The sequence below is a fragment of the Oncorhynchus mykiss genome, chromosome 13 (assembly GCF_057628025.1).
Source record: "Oncorhynchus mykiss isolate SJ-2025 chromosome 13, ASM5762802v1, whole genome shotgun sequence".
Taxonomy (NCBI): domain Eukaryota; kingdom Metazoa; phylum Chordata; class Actinopteri; order Salmoniformes; family Salmonidae; genus Oncorhynchus; species Oncorhynchus mykiss.
The window spans coordinates 71296696-71309134 of NC_143034.1; the positions used below are offsets into that span (position 1 = coordinate 71296696).

Consider the following 12439-nt stretch of genomic DNA (forward strand, 5'->3'; position numbering starts at 1 on the left):
TAGTAAAACATTGTGAAATAAAATTTAAACAAATTATTTTTATGACCCTTGGTCCTGTTCAGTAGGGCACACTGTAGTAAAACATTGCGAAATAAAATTTAAACAAATGATTTTTATGGACAAGTCCAGGCATTCCCCCTTTTCAGTCCATTTGGTACCTAATAAACAAAACCCTGGATAGTTAAAGTAGGTGATTGTTAGCCCCCTGTAAAGTGCGGAAGCAAACAAATCCTCACAGTTATTGATTCACGTACAGTACACCGTAACCTTCATAGTGCAGATTTCATTCAGTATATGACTACCCAAACCCAGTAACCCCTACACAGACCCTAAACCCCAGTAACCCCTACACAGACCCTAAACCCCAGTAACTCCTACACAGACCCTAAACCCCAGTAACCCCTACACAGACCCTAAACCCCAGTAACCCCTACACAGACCCTAAACCCCAGTAACTCCTACACAGACCCTAAACCCCAGTAACCCCTACACAGACCCTAAACCCCAGTAACTCCTACACAGACCCTAAACCCCAGTAACCCCTACACAGACCCTAAACCCCAATAACCCCTACACAGACCCTAAACCCCAGCAACCCCTACACAGACACCAAACCCCAGTAACCCTGTACAGACACGAAGTTCCTGCAGCCCCTCCAATTTCACTCTCAAACATGGTACAAACCCAGACTGGTACTATGCAGCATGTAACCCAGACTGGTACTATGCAGCATATAACCCAGACTGGTACTATGCAGCATATAACCCAGACTGGTACTATGCAGCATGTAACCCAGACTGGTACTATGCAGCATATAACCCAGACTGGTACTATGCAGCATATAACCCAGACTGGTACTATGCAGCATGTAACCCAGACTGGTACTATGCAGCATGTAACCCAGACTGGTACTATGCAGCATATAACCCAGACTGGTCTGGAACAACAAAATAAGAGTCACAGGTCAGGATATTCCCAATTGGATCAAAGAGTTATTATTGCCAACAATATGAACAGGTTTCTTTTTACATTCTAAATGGATTGCCAAGTTTCAATAATAAAGCAGGCCTGGACTAGCTAGTCTCCATCCAACGATATGCAGACAGCATAGAGCTGTTGTGATGTTATGGAAACAGGAGATGTAGAGGGGTAGTAGAGCTGAGTGAGTGATCCACCATGTAATGCTCCGGGCATGCCCAGGTTGTGGTCGGTCCTCTCCTGCCCCAGAGGCATGGCTGGAATGGGGGGAAATCATCATGCATCTCTGGGGTGGCCTCGGCACTGCAGACTCTCAAAGTGGGCCTCTCGTAGGATGCGGTTGATTTGATGGTACGAGACCAGGTTAGTGGGGTCAGCTAGCTCTGAGGAGAGAGCCGAGCTGAGGGGACTACATGGGCCAGGGGCGTAGGGTTGGGCCCCACTGAGGCTGTCCACAGCACACTGGCTACTGCTGCTGCTCCCCACCGCATGGTCCGGACTGCTAATCCCTCTGCTCTCACTGTTGGACAACTGGATGAGGAGATAGTGGCATTCAAGCATTAGCAAAAACACTACTGACTGACTATGGTTTCCTCATTCAGTGTCTGTCGACCTGTTGACAATAACACACACACAGTAGGTTAACCATTTTAACAACACGTCTCAAGTGTAACAGCGGTAGGCCCAATGGCACTGTTAGTGAAAGTACAGGAAGGAAAGGTAGGCCTAAGAGTAGGCTGACACTAGGCTGCCGTTACCCCTAGCTGACAATGTACTGTTGGGGGGATTCACACAATGTTGACAATGTGATGTCTCTTGTCATTGGCGCTCGTACGTACCTCAGAGTCCCAGGCATCCAGGCCCAGCTCAGGAGAGAGGGGGTTAGCTCCTCTGCTCGACCTTTTGGCCTTAGGCACCAGCTGGCCATTCTCCTCTTCCCCACCACTCCGCTGGCGTTTCCTTATAAGGGATTGAAAGACAAACGCATTAGAATCTAAGATACAATATACATGCCCGACGGTGCAAGTAGCATGCAGATAAATAATGCAACGAACTCACCTGTTTTCAGTTAACATGTATTGATTGTATTGTCCTAATGACAGGCCTTGCAGCTGGTTACGTGTCGTGGGCAATATAACGTTAGGCTGCAGTGACAAGTTGTTTGTCACAGTCCGTTTTCGGCCTAGGCTACTCACAGGTTGATTACAGCCCAGCAAGCTAATTAATTAACGATCTAGCGAGTGTCCCACACAGTTGTTACAAGCCTGCTAAAATACATAATGTTGGTATTTTAAGTGCCATGAAACCAGCGTGTCGAATATATAGCTAACTAACAAAGGGACATACACTTGGCTACCTCACCCAAACATGACATTTTAACTACTGTATTACCAGCTAAGCTGTTTAGCTAGAAACGACCAAACAGTCAAAGCACCAAATCAATAATATCATAATGGTACACCTGCTGTTTTCGAAGTCAAATCATGGCTAGCAAAACGACAGTTGACAGACTATAACTAAGCTAGCAAGACGGTCACGTTAGGTTGATAGCTATCTAAAGTTAGCTAAAATGTAAACAATGTAAGAGAAAGAAACCCGCCCTTACATTCGAGCTTTGAAGCTCAACGTTGCAAGAACCCAAACTATGCTGTCTAACGTTAACTTGCTAGCTACCGTAACGTTAGCCTTCTCGAATCACTGATCAAAACAACAAAAGGAGGTATCCTCGGTGTAGATAAGGGTCTCACAGGTCAGATTATCCTGCTAGACAATGCGATGTGTGGTAAAGAAATACAAATATATTGATTGAAAGCTACATTTGAACAATATCGCCGGTATCAACGCCCTAACATCTATGTAGCTGGTTAGCTAGCTCACGAACCTCTGCTGTTTACATGACACCGCGACTGCGCAGTACAGACAGAACGTTGACAGGAGATACCACATGGTGTCGCTGTTTCCGGTACCGTCTACAGCCAGTACAGACACTCATACAATTATCGATACAATTTACAATATCTTATTGTTACATTTATGCATATTGTAACCAATTATATCAATATTATAACAGTGATTTCAATCAAAGTGATTGTATAGAATAAAACCCCGATTGTATTGTAAATTGCAGGCCATTAATATATTTTTAAAGAGATAACCCTAAAATATTATGATATTATACCAGGTACAAGGGTTCCCTGTATAATATGTATTACATTTGACCTTATGATAGGCATAGTGATTATTGTACTCTTGAAGAACCCGGAAGTTTAGAGCCCGGTGTAAAAGGCTAGCCAACCAGTGACGTAAAAACGCCTCCGCGAGTGACTCAAGCGGAGGAAAGAGGTGAACAAGATTAGTAGGGATTCACGGCATCAACAACGCTGTAGTATATAAAGGAATATCAAAATGGGTAACACCGATTCTAAACTGAACTTCAGGAAAGCAGTGATACAGCTGACAACCAAAACACAGGTTGGGTACCTTTGAAATATTTATTATAGGCCAACGCTGAGAAATAGGAAAATATTTGAGTATAAATAGCGATCACAGAAAGAGCGCTATAGCTGGTTGTATATCACTAGGAAGGATAAGAGCTCTATTGGAAAACAAAAGATAGGGTCTGCATATAGTCCGTCGATGTTTAATGCATAGGTCTATATTGAGATATTTATTTAAAAAAAATATTGTCCCGCACGTCATGAAATGCTTGGCGTATTTGATCATGCGTTTTGTTAGGTTATAATCAAATCCCCCGCAATGATAGCAGTGACACGCTACTGTTTTAAAACTCTCATATGATTTATCCTGTCCTATTGTTATTCCGGCGTGTTTCTATTTCGCATTAGGTTTCTGTGTTATATGAAAAGTGGGCTCATAAACCTTTACCATATCCAAACACCCCGCTGTTTAATAGTCAGTGTCTATTCACTGTCTGCATGATCATAACGCCCTTCTGCAGACCTTATCATCGACGACATGAGAAACAGGCAGCATAGTTTTTAGCCAAGTAGACTACTTGTTGTTTAAAATGTTTTTTTTATTTTATTTGGATTCTTATAGATCACCGGTAACGCATATCTTATTCGATGGTCAAATGACGTAGGGGTCCTTTCTCCCACCGCACACAGATGTGGCAGGTGTACTGTTATGTGCAGAGATTAGAGCAGCTCATATTTCCTGTTGTTGTATAGACTAACAGCAATTAGGAAGAGATAGGTTGTTATGTTGCCCCATCTGCTAACTTGTGTTGACATGAAACCTAGTTATTAGAATGAGGTGACATTATTCTCATGATATGTTTATTTCTATTATTCTAGCCCTCTTGCTCCAATCTGATATATTTGTTGATTCTGAATGCATTTGTTGTGTGATTTGATATTCATTATATTACATTACCCTATTGCTTTCTATGACACTGTTATACATGCTGTTTTTACACCCAATCTAATAGGTTATCATTAGTCAGATTGGAGCAAGCCTAGACGAGCCCAATGGGTGGTGGGAAATGTAGTCTAAAAGCAGATACATGCATTTTCCACAGCCAGTGGAGGCCACAGACGATGCCTTCTGGGACCAGTTCTGGGCTGACACTGCCACCACTGTGCAGGATGTGTTTGCCCTGGTGCCAGCCGCAGAGATCCGAGCTGTTCGGGAGGAGTCCCCCTCCAATCTGGCAACCCTCTGCTATAAGGTAGAAGGATGATGATGAGGAGGATGTTATGGAAGAGGAACTGCACTGGGCTGCAGCACATGAACCAGAACGGTTTCTCAGACACAGATTAAGCCTATACTCATGGACTGAAAACATCTTTCAATAGAGATTCTCCACTGAGAATGTTTTTTAGAACTGGACTAGGTTTAATCTGTCTGGGAAACCGACAAAAACTGTTAGATACTGCACTCTAAGACTAAACACATTTGTTTTAGGTACTGGATGCAAGCTGTACTAACATCCAATGCATTCCACAGAGATATTGTTCTGAAACAGCTTTTATTGAGTAGCTGGCTGACTGGCAGAGGTGTCTGTCAGGGAGTCAGGGCCCGCTGCTCCTGGATGCAGGAAAGAAGCAAGGCGTCCTCCCTTCCCGTCTCTGACTCGCTGCTTCCTTTATAAACTGCTATCAGAAACAAAACAGACCTACTGTTGGGGCTGGGGGGCTCTCTAATGGAACTATCAGAAACAAAACAGACCTACTGTTGGGGCTGGGGGGCTCTCTAATGGAACAGGACAGACTGTTGGTGCTGGGGGCTCTCTAATGGAACAGGACAGACTGTTGGTGCTGGGGGCTCTCTAATGGAACAGGACAGACTGTTGGTGCTGGGGGCTCTCTAATGGAACAGGACAGACTGTTGGTGCTGGGGGCTCTCTAATGGAACAGGACAGACTGTTGGTGCTGGGGGCTCTCTAATGGAACAGGACAGACTGTTGGTGCTGGGGGCTCTCTAATGGAACAGGACAGACTGTTGGTGCTGGGGGCTCTCTAATGGAACAGGACAGACTGTTGGTGCTGGGGGCTCTCTAATGGAACAGGACAGACTGTTGGTGCTGGGGGCTCTCTAATGGAACAGGACAGACTGTTGGTGCTGGGGGCTCTCTAATGGAACAGGACAGACTGTTGGTGCTGGGGGCTCTCTAATGGAACAGGACAGACTGTTGGTGCTGGGGGCTCTCTAATGGAACAGGACAGACTGTTGGTGCTGGGGGCTCTCTAATGGAACAGGACAGACTGTTGGTGCTGGGGGCTCTCTAATGGAACAGGACAGACGGTTGGTGCTGGGGGCTCTCTAATGGAACTATCAGAAACAAAACAGACCTACTGTTGGGGCTGGGGGCTCTCTAATGGAACATGACAGACTGTTGGGGACTGGGGGGCTCTCTAATGGAACATGACAGACTGTTGGGGCTGGGGGGCTCTCTAATAGAACATGACAGACTGTTGGGGCTGGGGGGCTCTCTAATAGAACATGACAGACTGTTGGTGCTGGGGGCTCTCTAAAGGAACATGACAGACTGTTGGGGACTGGGAGGCTCTCTAATGGAAGTATCAGAAACAAAACAGACCTACTGTTGGGGCTGGGGGGGCTCTCTAATGGAACATGACAGACTGTTGGGGACTGGGGGGCTCTCTAATGGAACATGACAGACTGTTGGGGCTGGGGGGCTCTCTAATAGAACATGACAGACTGTTGGGGCTGGGGGGCTCTCTAATGGAACTATCAGAAACAAAACAGACCTACTGTTGGGGCTGGGGGGCTCTCTAATAGAACATGACAGACTGTTGGGGCTGGGGGGCTCTCTAATGGAACTATCAGAAACAAAACAGACCTACTGTTGGGGCTGGGGGCTCTCTAATGGAACAGGACAGACTGTTGGGGCTGGGGGGGCTCTCTAATGGAACAGGACAGACTGTTGGTGCTGGGGGCTCTCTAATGGAACTATCAGAAACAAAACAGACCTACTGTTGGTGCTGGGGGGCTCTCTAATGGAACAGGACAGACTGTTGGTGCTGGGGGCTCTCTAATGGAACAGGACAGACTGTTGGTGCTGGGGGCTCTCTAATGGAACAGGACAGACTGTTGGTGCTGGGGGCTCTCTAATGGAACAGGACAGACTGTTGGGGCTGGGGGCTCTCTAATGGAAATATCAGAAACAAAACAGACCTACTGTTGGGGCTGGGGGGGCTCTCTAATGGAACAGGACAGACTGTTGGGGCTGGGGGCTCTCTAATGGAACAGGACAGACTGTTGGGGGCTGGGGGGGCTCTCTAATGGAACAGGACAGACTGTTGGGGCTGGGGGGCTCTCTAATGGAACAGGACAGACTGTTGGGGACTGGGGGGCTCTCTAATAGAACATGACAGACTGTTGGGGCTGGGGGTTCTCTAATAGAACAGGACAGACTGTTGGTGCTGGGGGGCTCTCTAATGGAACTATCAGAAACAAAACACACCTACTGTTGGTGCTGGGGGCTCTCTAATGGAACAGGACAGACTGTTGGGGACTGGGGGGCTCTCTAATGGAACAGGACAGACTGTTGGGGCTGGGGGGTTCTCTAATGGAACTATCAGAAACAAAACAGACCTACTGTTGGTGCTGGGGGCTCTCTAATGGAACTATCAGAAACAAAACACACCTACTGTTGGTGCTGGGGGCTCTCTAATGGAACTATCAGAAACAAAACACACCTACTGTTGGTGCTGGGGGCTCTCTAATGGAACAGGACAGACTGTTGGGGACTGGGGGGCTCTCTAATGGAACAGGACAGACTGTTGGGGCTGGGGGGTTCTCTAATGGAACTATCAGAAACAAAACAGACCTACTGTTGGGGCTGGGGGGCTCTCTAATGGAACAGGACAGACTGTTGGGGCTGGGGGGCTCTCTAATGGAACAGGACAGACTGTTGGGGCTGGGGGGCTCTCTAATAGAACATGACAGACTGTTGGGGCTGGGGGGCTCTCTAATGGAACTATCAGAAACAAAACAGACCTACTGTTGGTGCTGGGGGCTCTCTAATGGAACAGGACAGACTGTTGGTGCTGGGGGCTCTCTAATAGAACAGGACAGACTGTTGGTGCTGGGGGCTCTCTAATGGAACTATCAGAAACAAAACAGACCTACTGTTGGTGCTGGGGGGCTCTCTAATGGAACAGGACAGACTGTTGGTGCTGGGGGCTCTCTAATGGAACAGGACAGACTGTTGGTGCTGGGGGCTCTCTAATGGAACAGGACAGACTGTTGGTGCTGGGGGCTCTCTAATGGAACAGGACAGACTGTTGGGGACTGGGGGCTCTCTAATGGAACTATCAGAAACAAAACAGACCTACTGTTGGGGCTGGGGGGGCTCTCTAATGGAACAGGACAGACTGTTGGGGGCTGGGGGGGCTCTCTAATGGAACAGGACAGACTGTTGGGGCTGGGGGCTCTCTAATGGAACAGGACAGACTGTTGGGGACTGGGGGGCTCTCTAATGGAACAGGACAGACTGTTGGGGACTGGGGGGCTCTCTAATGGAACTATCAGAAACAAAACAGACCTACTGTTGGGGCTGGGGGGGCTCTCTAATGGAACATGACAGACTGTTGGGGGCTGGGGGGGCTCTCTAATGGAACATGACAGACTGTTGGGGCTGGGGGCTCTCTAATGGAACATGACAGACTGTTGGTGCTGGGGGCTCTCTAATGGAACATGACAGACTGTTGGGGACTGGGGGGCTCTCTAATGGAACTATCAGAAACAAAACAGACCTACTGTTGGGGCTGGGGGCTCTCTAATGGAACAGGACAGACTGTTGGTGCTGGGGGCTCTCTAATGGAACAGGACAGACTGTTGGGGCTGGGGGGGCTCTCTAATGGAACAGGACAGACTGTTGGTGCTGGGGGCTCTCTAATAGAACAGGACAGACTGTTGGTGCTGGGGGCTCTCTAATAGAACAGGACAGACTGTTGGTGCTGGGGGCTCTCTAATGGAACAGGACAGACTGTTGGTGCTGGGGGCTCTCTAATGGAACAGGACAGACTGTTGGTGCTGGGGGCTCTCTAATGGAACAGGACAGACTGTTGGTGCTAGGGGCTCTCTAATGGAACAGGACAGACTGTTGGTGCTGGGGGCTCTCTAATAGAACAGGACAGACTGTTGGTGCTGGGGGGCTCTCTAATGGAACTATCAGAAACAAAACAGACCTACTGTTGGGGCTGGGGGGCTCTCTAATGGAACAGGACAGACTGTTGGTGCTGGGGGCTCTCTAATGGAACAGGACAGACTGTTGGGGCTGGGGGCTCTCTAATGGAACAGGACAGACTGTTGGTGCTGGGGGGCTCTCTAATGGAACTATCAGAAACAAAACAGACCTACTGTTGGGGCTGGGGGGGCTCTCTAATGGAACATGACAGACTGTTGGGGGCTGGGGGGGCTCTCTAATGGAACATGACAGACTGTTGGGGCTGGGGGGCTCTCTAATGGAACTATCAGAAACAAAACACACCTACTGTTGGGGCTGGGGGCTCTCTAATGGAACAGGACAGACTGTTGGGGACTGGGGGGCTCTCTAATGGAACATGACAGACTGTTGGGGACTGGGGGGCTCTCTAATGGAACATGACAGACTGTTGGGGACTGGGGGGCTCTCTAATGGAACAGGACAGACTGTTGGGGACTGGGGGGCTCTCTAATGGAACAGGACAGACTGTTGGGGCTGGGGGCTCTCTAATGGAACAGGACAGACTGTTGGGGACTGGGGGGCTCTCTAATGGAACAGGACAGACTGTTGGTGCTGGGGGCTCTCTAATGGAACAGGACAGACTGTGGGGGACTGGGGGGCTCTCTAATGGAACAGGACAGACTGTGGGGGACTGGGGGGCTCTCTAATGGAACATGACAGACTGTGGGGGACTGGGGGGCTCTCTAATGGAACAGGACAGACTGTTGGGGCTGGGGGGCTTTCTAATGGAACATGCCAGACTGTTGGTGCTGGGGGGCTCTCTAATGGAACATGACAGACTGTTGGTGCTGGGGGGCTCTCTAATGGAACATGACAGACTGTTGGGGACTGGGGGCTCTCTAGTGGAACATGACAGACTGTTGGTGCTGGGGGGCTCTCTAATGGAACAGGACAGACTGTTGGGGACTGGGGGGCTCTCTAATGGAACATGACAGACTGTTGGGGACTGGGGGGGGGCTCTCTAATGGAACATGACAGACTGTTGGGGACTGGGGGGGGCTCTCTAATGGAACATGACAGACTGTTGGTGTTGGGGGCTCTCTAATGGAACAGGACAGACTGGCTGGTAACGTTCTTATCTCTTGCTCGCTAGCTAGCCAACTACGGCTAACTTATAGTCACATCAAAAAGTGCAGCCAGAATAACAGCAAAGTAGCTGCATTTGCATTTGTTTAAGCTGGTTTCTAGTGACATTTACTTGGAAACATGCATAGCAATAAGCTAGTGATGCGCAATTTCACCTGGCATAGAAAATGTGCTCACTCGTCATGACACTGTTGTTCAGAGGAGTGAGCCAACAACACAGCTAACACAATCACATCAAACTGAAGCTGGAAGGACTGCAAACTAGCTGCACTTCATTTTTTTTGACCTGTTTTCAATTGACATTTCTTTGTATATATCTATAAAAATGATGCTGATTCCTGATTTTGACTGGCTGAGAAACGTTGCCTGCCTGTCTGTCTTGTCCCGACTCCCGACACGTTCATTACAGTGGGACAACTGGAGATCGAATTTGAATAAAGAAACAATGTTTCAAATGTCAGACAGACAACAAGGTTTATACAAATCTACACTGTTGAAAACTAAATGTTAGTCTACAAGAAATGTGAGATAATGTCTAGATGTTTTTTATAGTGGAGATCAAGGAGATACATTGCTTGGCTGGGCTGATGAGACAGTGGATTGCACAGTCAGATAGAACAGAGTAAATAGGCATTTTAACGTCAGATTTAGCCGGTAGTAACTTGTGGAATAGACACCGGCTAGAATGCGGTTTTAACCAATCAGCATTCAGGATTAGACCCACCCGTTGTATAATGTCTGTGTTCTGTAACATCATGTCAGTGTTCTGTAACATCATGTCAGTGTTCTGTAACATCATAGCAGTGTTCTGTAACATCATGGCTGTATTCTGTAACATCATGGCTGTGTTCTGTAACATCATGGCAGTGTTCTGTAACATCATGGCTGTGTTCTGTAACATCATGGCAGTGTTCTGTAACATCATGGCTGTGTTCTGTAACATCATGGCTGTGTTCTGTAGGCACAGCATGAAAGAAAACAGAGTGGAACAGAGAGGTACTACCAGAAAATGACCAATCCCCCAGGCCATATCTCTCCCCCAGGCCATATCTCTCCCCCAGGCCATCACTCCCCCAGGCCGTATTTATAACACCAAGGCCATCTCTCCCCCAGGCCATATCTCTCCACCAGGCCATCTCTCCCCCAGGCCATATCTCTCCACCAGGCCATCTCTCCCCCAGGTCGTATTTATAACACCAAGGCCATCTCTCCCCCAGGCCATATCTCTCCACCAGGCCATCTCTCCCCCAGGTCATATTTATAACACCAAGGCCATCTCTCCCCCAGGCCATATCTCTCCAGCAGGCCATCTCTCCCCCAGGTCGTATTTATAACACTAAGGCCATCTCTCCCCCAGGCCTTATCTCTCCACCAGGCCATCTCTCCCCCAGGCCATATCTATAACACCAAGGCCATCTCTCCCCCAGGCCATATCTCTCCACCAGGCCATATCTCTCCACCAGGCCATCGCTCCCCCAGACCGTATTTATAACACTAAGGCCATCTCTCCCCCAGGCCTTATCTCTCCACCAGGCCATCTCTCTCCCAGGCCATATCTATAACACCAAGGCCATCTCTCCCCCAGGCCATATCTCTCCACCAGGCCATCTTTCCCCCAGGCCATATCTCTCCCCCAGGCCATCTCTCCCCCAGGCCATATCTCTCCACCAGGCCATCTCTCCACCAGGCCATCTCTCCCTAAGGCCACCTCTCCCCCAGGCTGTATTTATAACACCATGGCCATCTCTCCTCCAGGCCATCTCTCCCCCAGGCTGTATTTATAACACCAAGGCCATCTCTCCACCAGGCCATCACTCCCCCAGGCCGTATTTATAACACCAAGGCCATCTCTCCACCAGGCCATCTCTCCCCCAGGCCATATCTCTCCCCCAGGCCATATTTATAACACCAAGGCCATCTCTCCCTCAGGCCATTTCTCTCCACCAGGCCATCTCTCCCCCAGGCCATATCTCTCCACCAGGCCATCGCTCCCCAAGGCCATATCTCTCCACCAGGCCATCTCTCCTCCAGGCCATATCTCTCCTCCAGGTCATATCTCTCCCCCAGGCCATATCTCTCCACCAGGCCATCTCTCCCCCAGGCCATATCTCTCCCCCAGGTCATATCTCTCCCCCAGGCCATCTCTCCCCCAGGCCATATCTCTCCACCAGGCCATCTCTCCACCAGGCCATCTCTCCCTAAGGCCATCTCTCCCCCAGGCTGTATTTATAACACCAAGGCCATCTCTCCCCCCAGGCCATCTCTCCCCCAGGTCGTATTTATAACACCAAGGCCATCTCTCCCCCAGGCTGTATTTATAACACCAAGGCCATCTCTCCCCCAGGCCGTAGAGAAGCTGGTGCAGGCAGCAGAGTCAGGATGCCCCTCGGAGAAGGAGAAACAGATTGTTCTGAACTGTAGTCGTATGCTGACCCGCATCCTCCCCTACATCTTTGAGGACCAAGACTGGAGGGGCTTCTTCTGGTCCACGGTGCCTGGTGCTGGAAGAGCTGTGGTGAGTGTAGGGACCTCTTCTGGTCCACTGTGCCTGGTGCTGGAAGAGCTGTGGGGAGTGGGCGGTGGGTGTGTGGGAGTAAAACATAGGAGTATACTGTGTGTAGATTTGGCTAGGGTTTGAGAAACACTTACAGCACAGAT

At 49.0% G+C, this 12439-nt stretch overlaps 2 protein-coding genes across 3 annotated transcripts in view; one reads left to right on the forward strand and one right to left on the reverse strand.

Moving 5' to 3' along the window:
- Nucleotides 1-972: 972 nt before the first annotated feature.
- LOC110517310 (protein VCF1) lies at nt 973-2934 on the reverse strand. 2 transcript variants are annotated; one of them, XM_036941864.2, is made up of 3 exons: nt 2038-2934; nt 1818-1938; nt 973-1509 (listed from the first exon to the last, which is right to left on the reverse strand). In XM_036941864.2, exons 1-3 carry the CDS (start codon nt 2052-2054, stop codon nt 1255-1257), a joined length of 393 nt encoding a protein of 130 aa, XP_036797759.1. In that variant the 5' UTR covers nt 2055-2934; the 3' UTR covers nt 973-1254. The 2 variants fall into 2 exon arrangements, with proteins under 2 accessions (XP_036797759.1, XP_021451107.1); XM_021595432.3 differs by having other exon boundaries at nt 2585-2896.
- A 313-nt stretch (nt 2935-3247) lies between these two features.
- The window catches only part of hid1a (HID1 domain containing a), a 47099-nt gene continuing 37907 nt past the window's right edge, over nt 3248-12439 (forward strand). Inside the window, exons 1-3 of the mRNA XM_090197416.1 lie at nt 3248-3450; nt 4520-4669; nt 12126-12296. Coding sequence (XP_090053542.1) covers nt 3385-3450; nt 4520-4669; nt 12126-12296 — 387 coding nt within the window. The 5' untranslated portion in view covers nt 3248-3384. The remainder of the gene's footprint in view (nt 3451-4519; nt 4670-12125; nt 12297-12439) is intronic.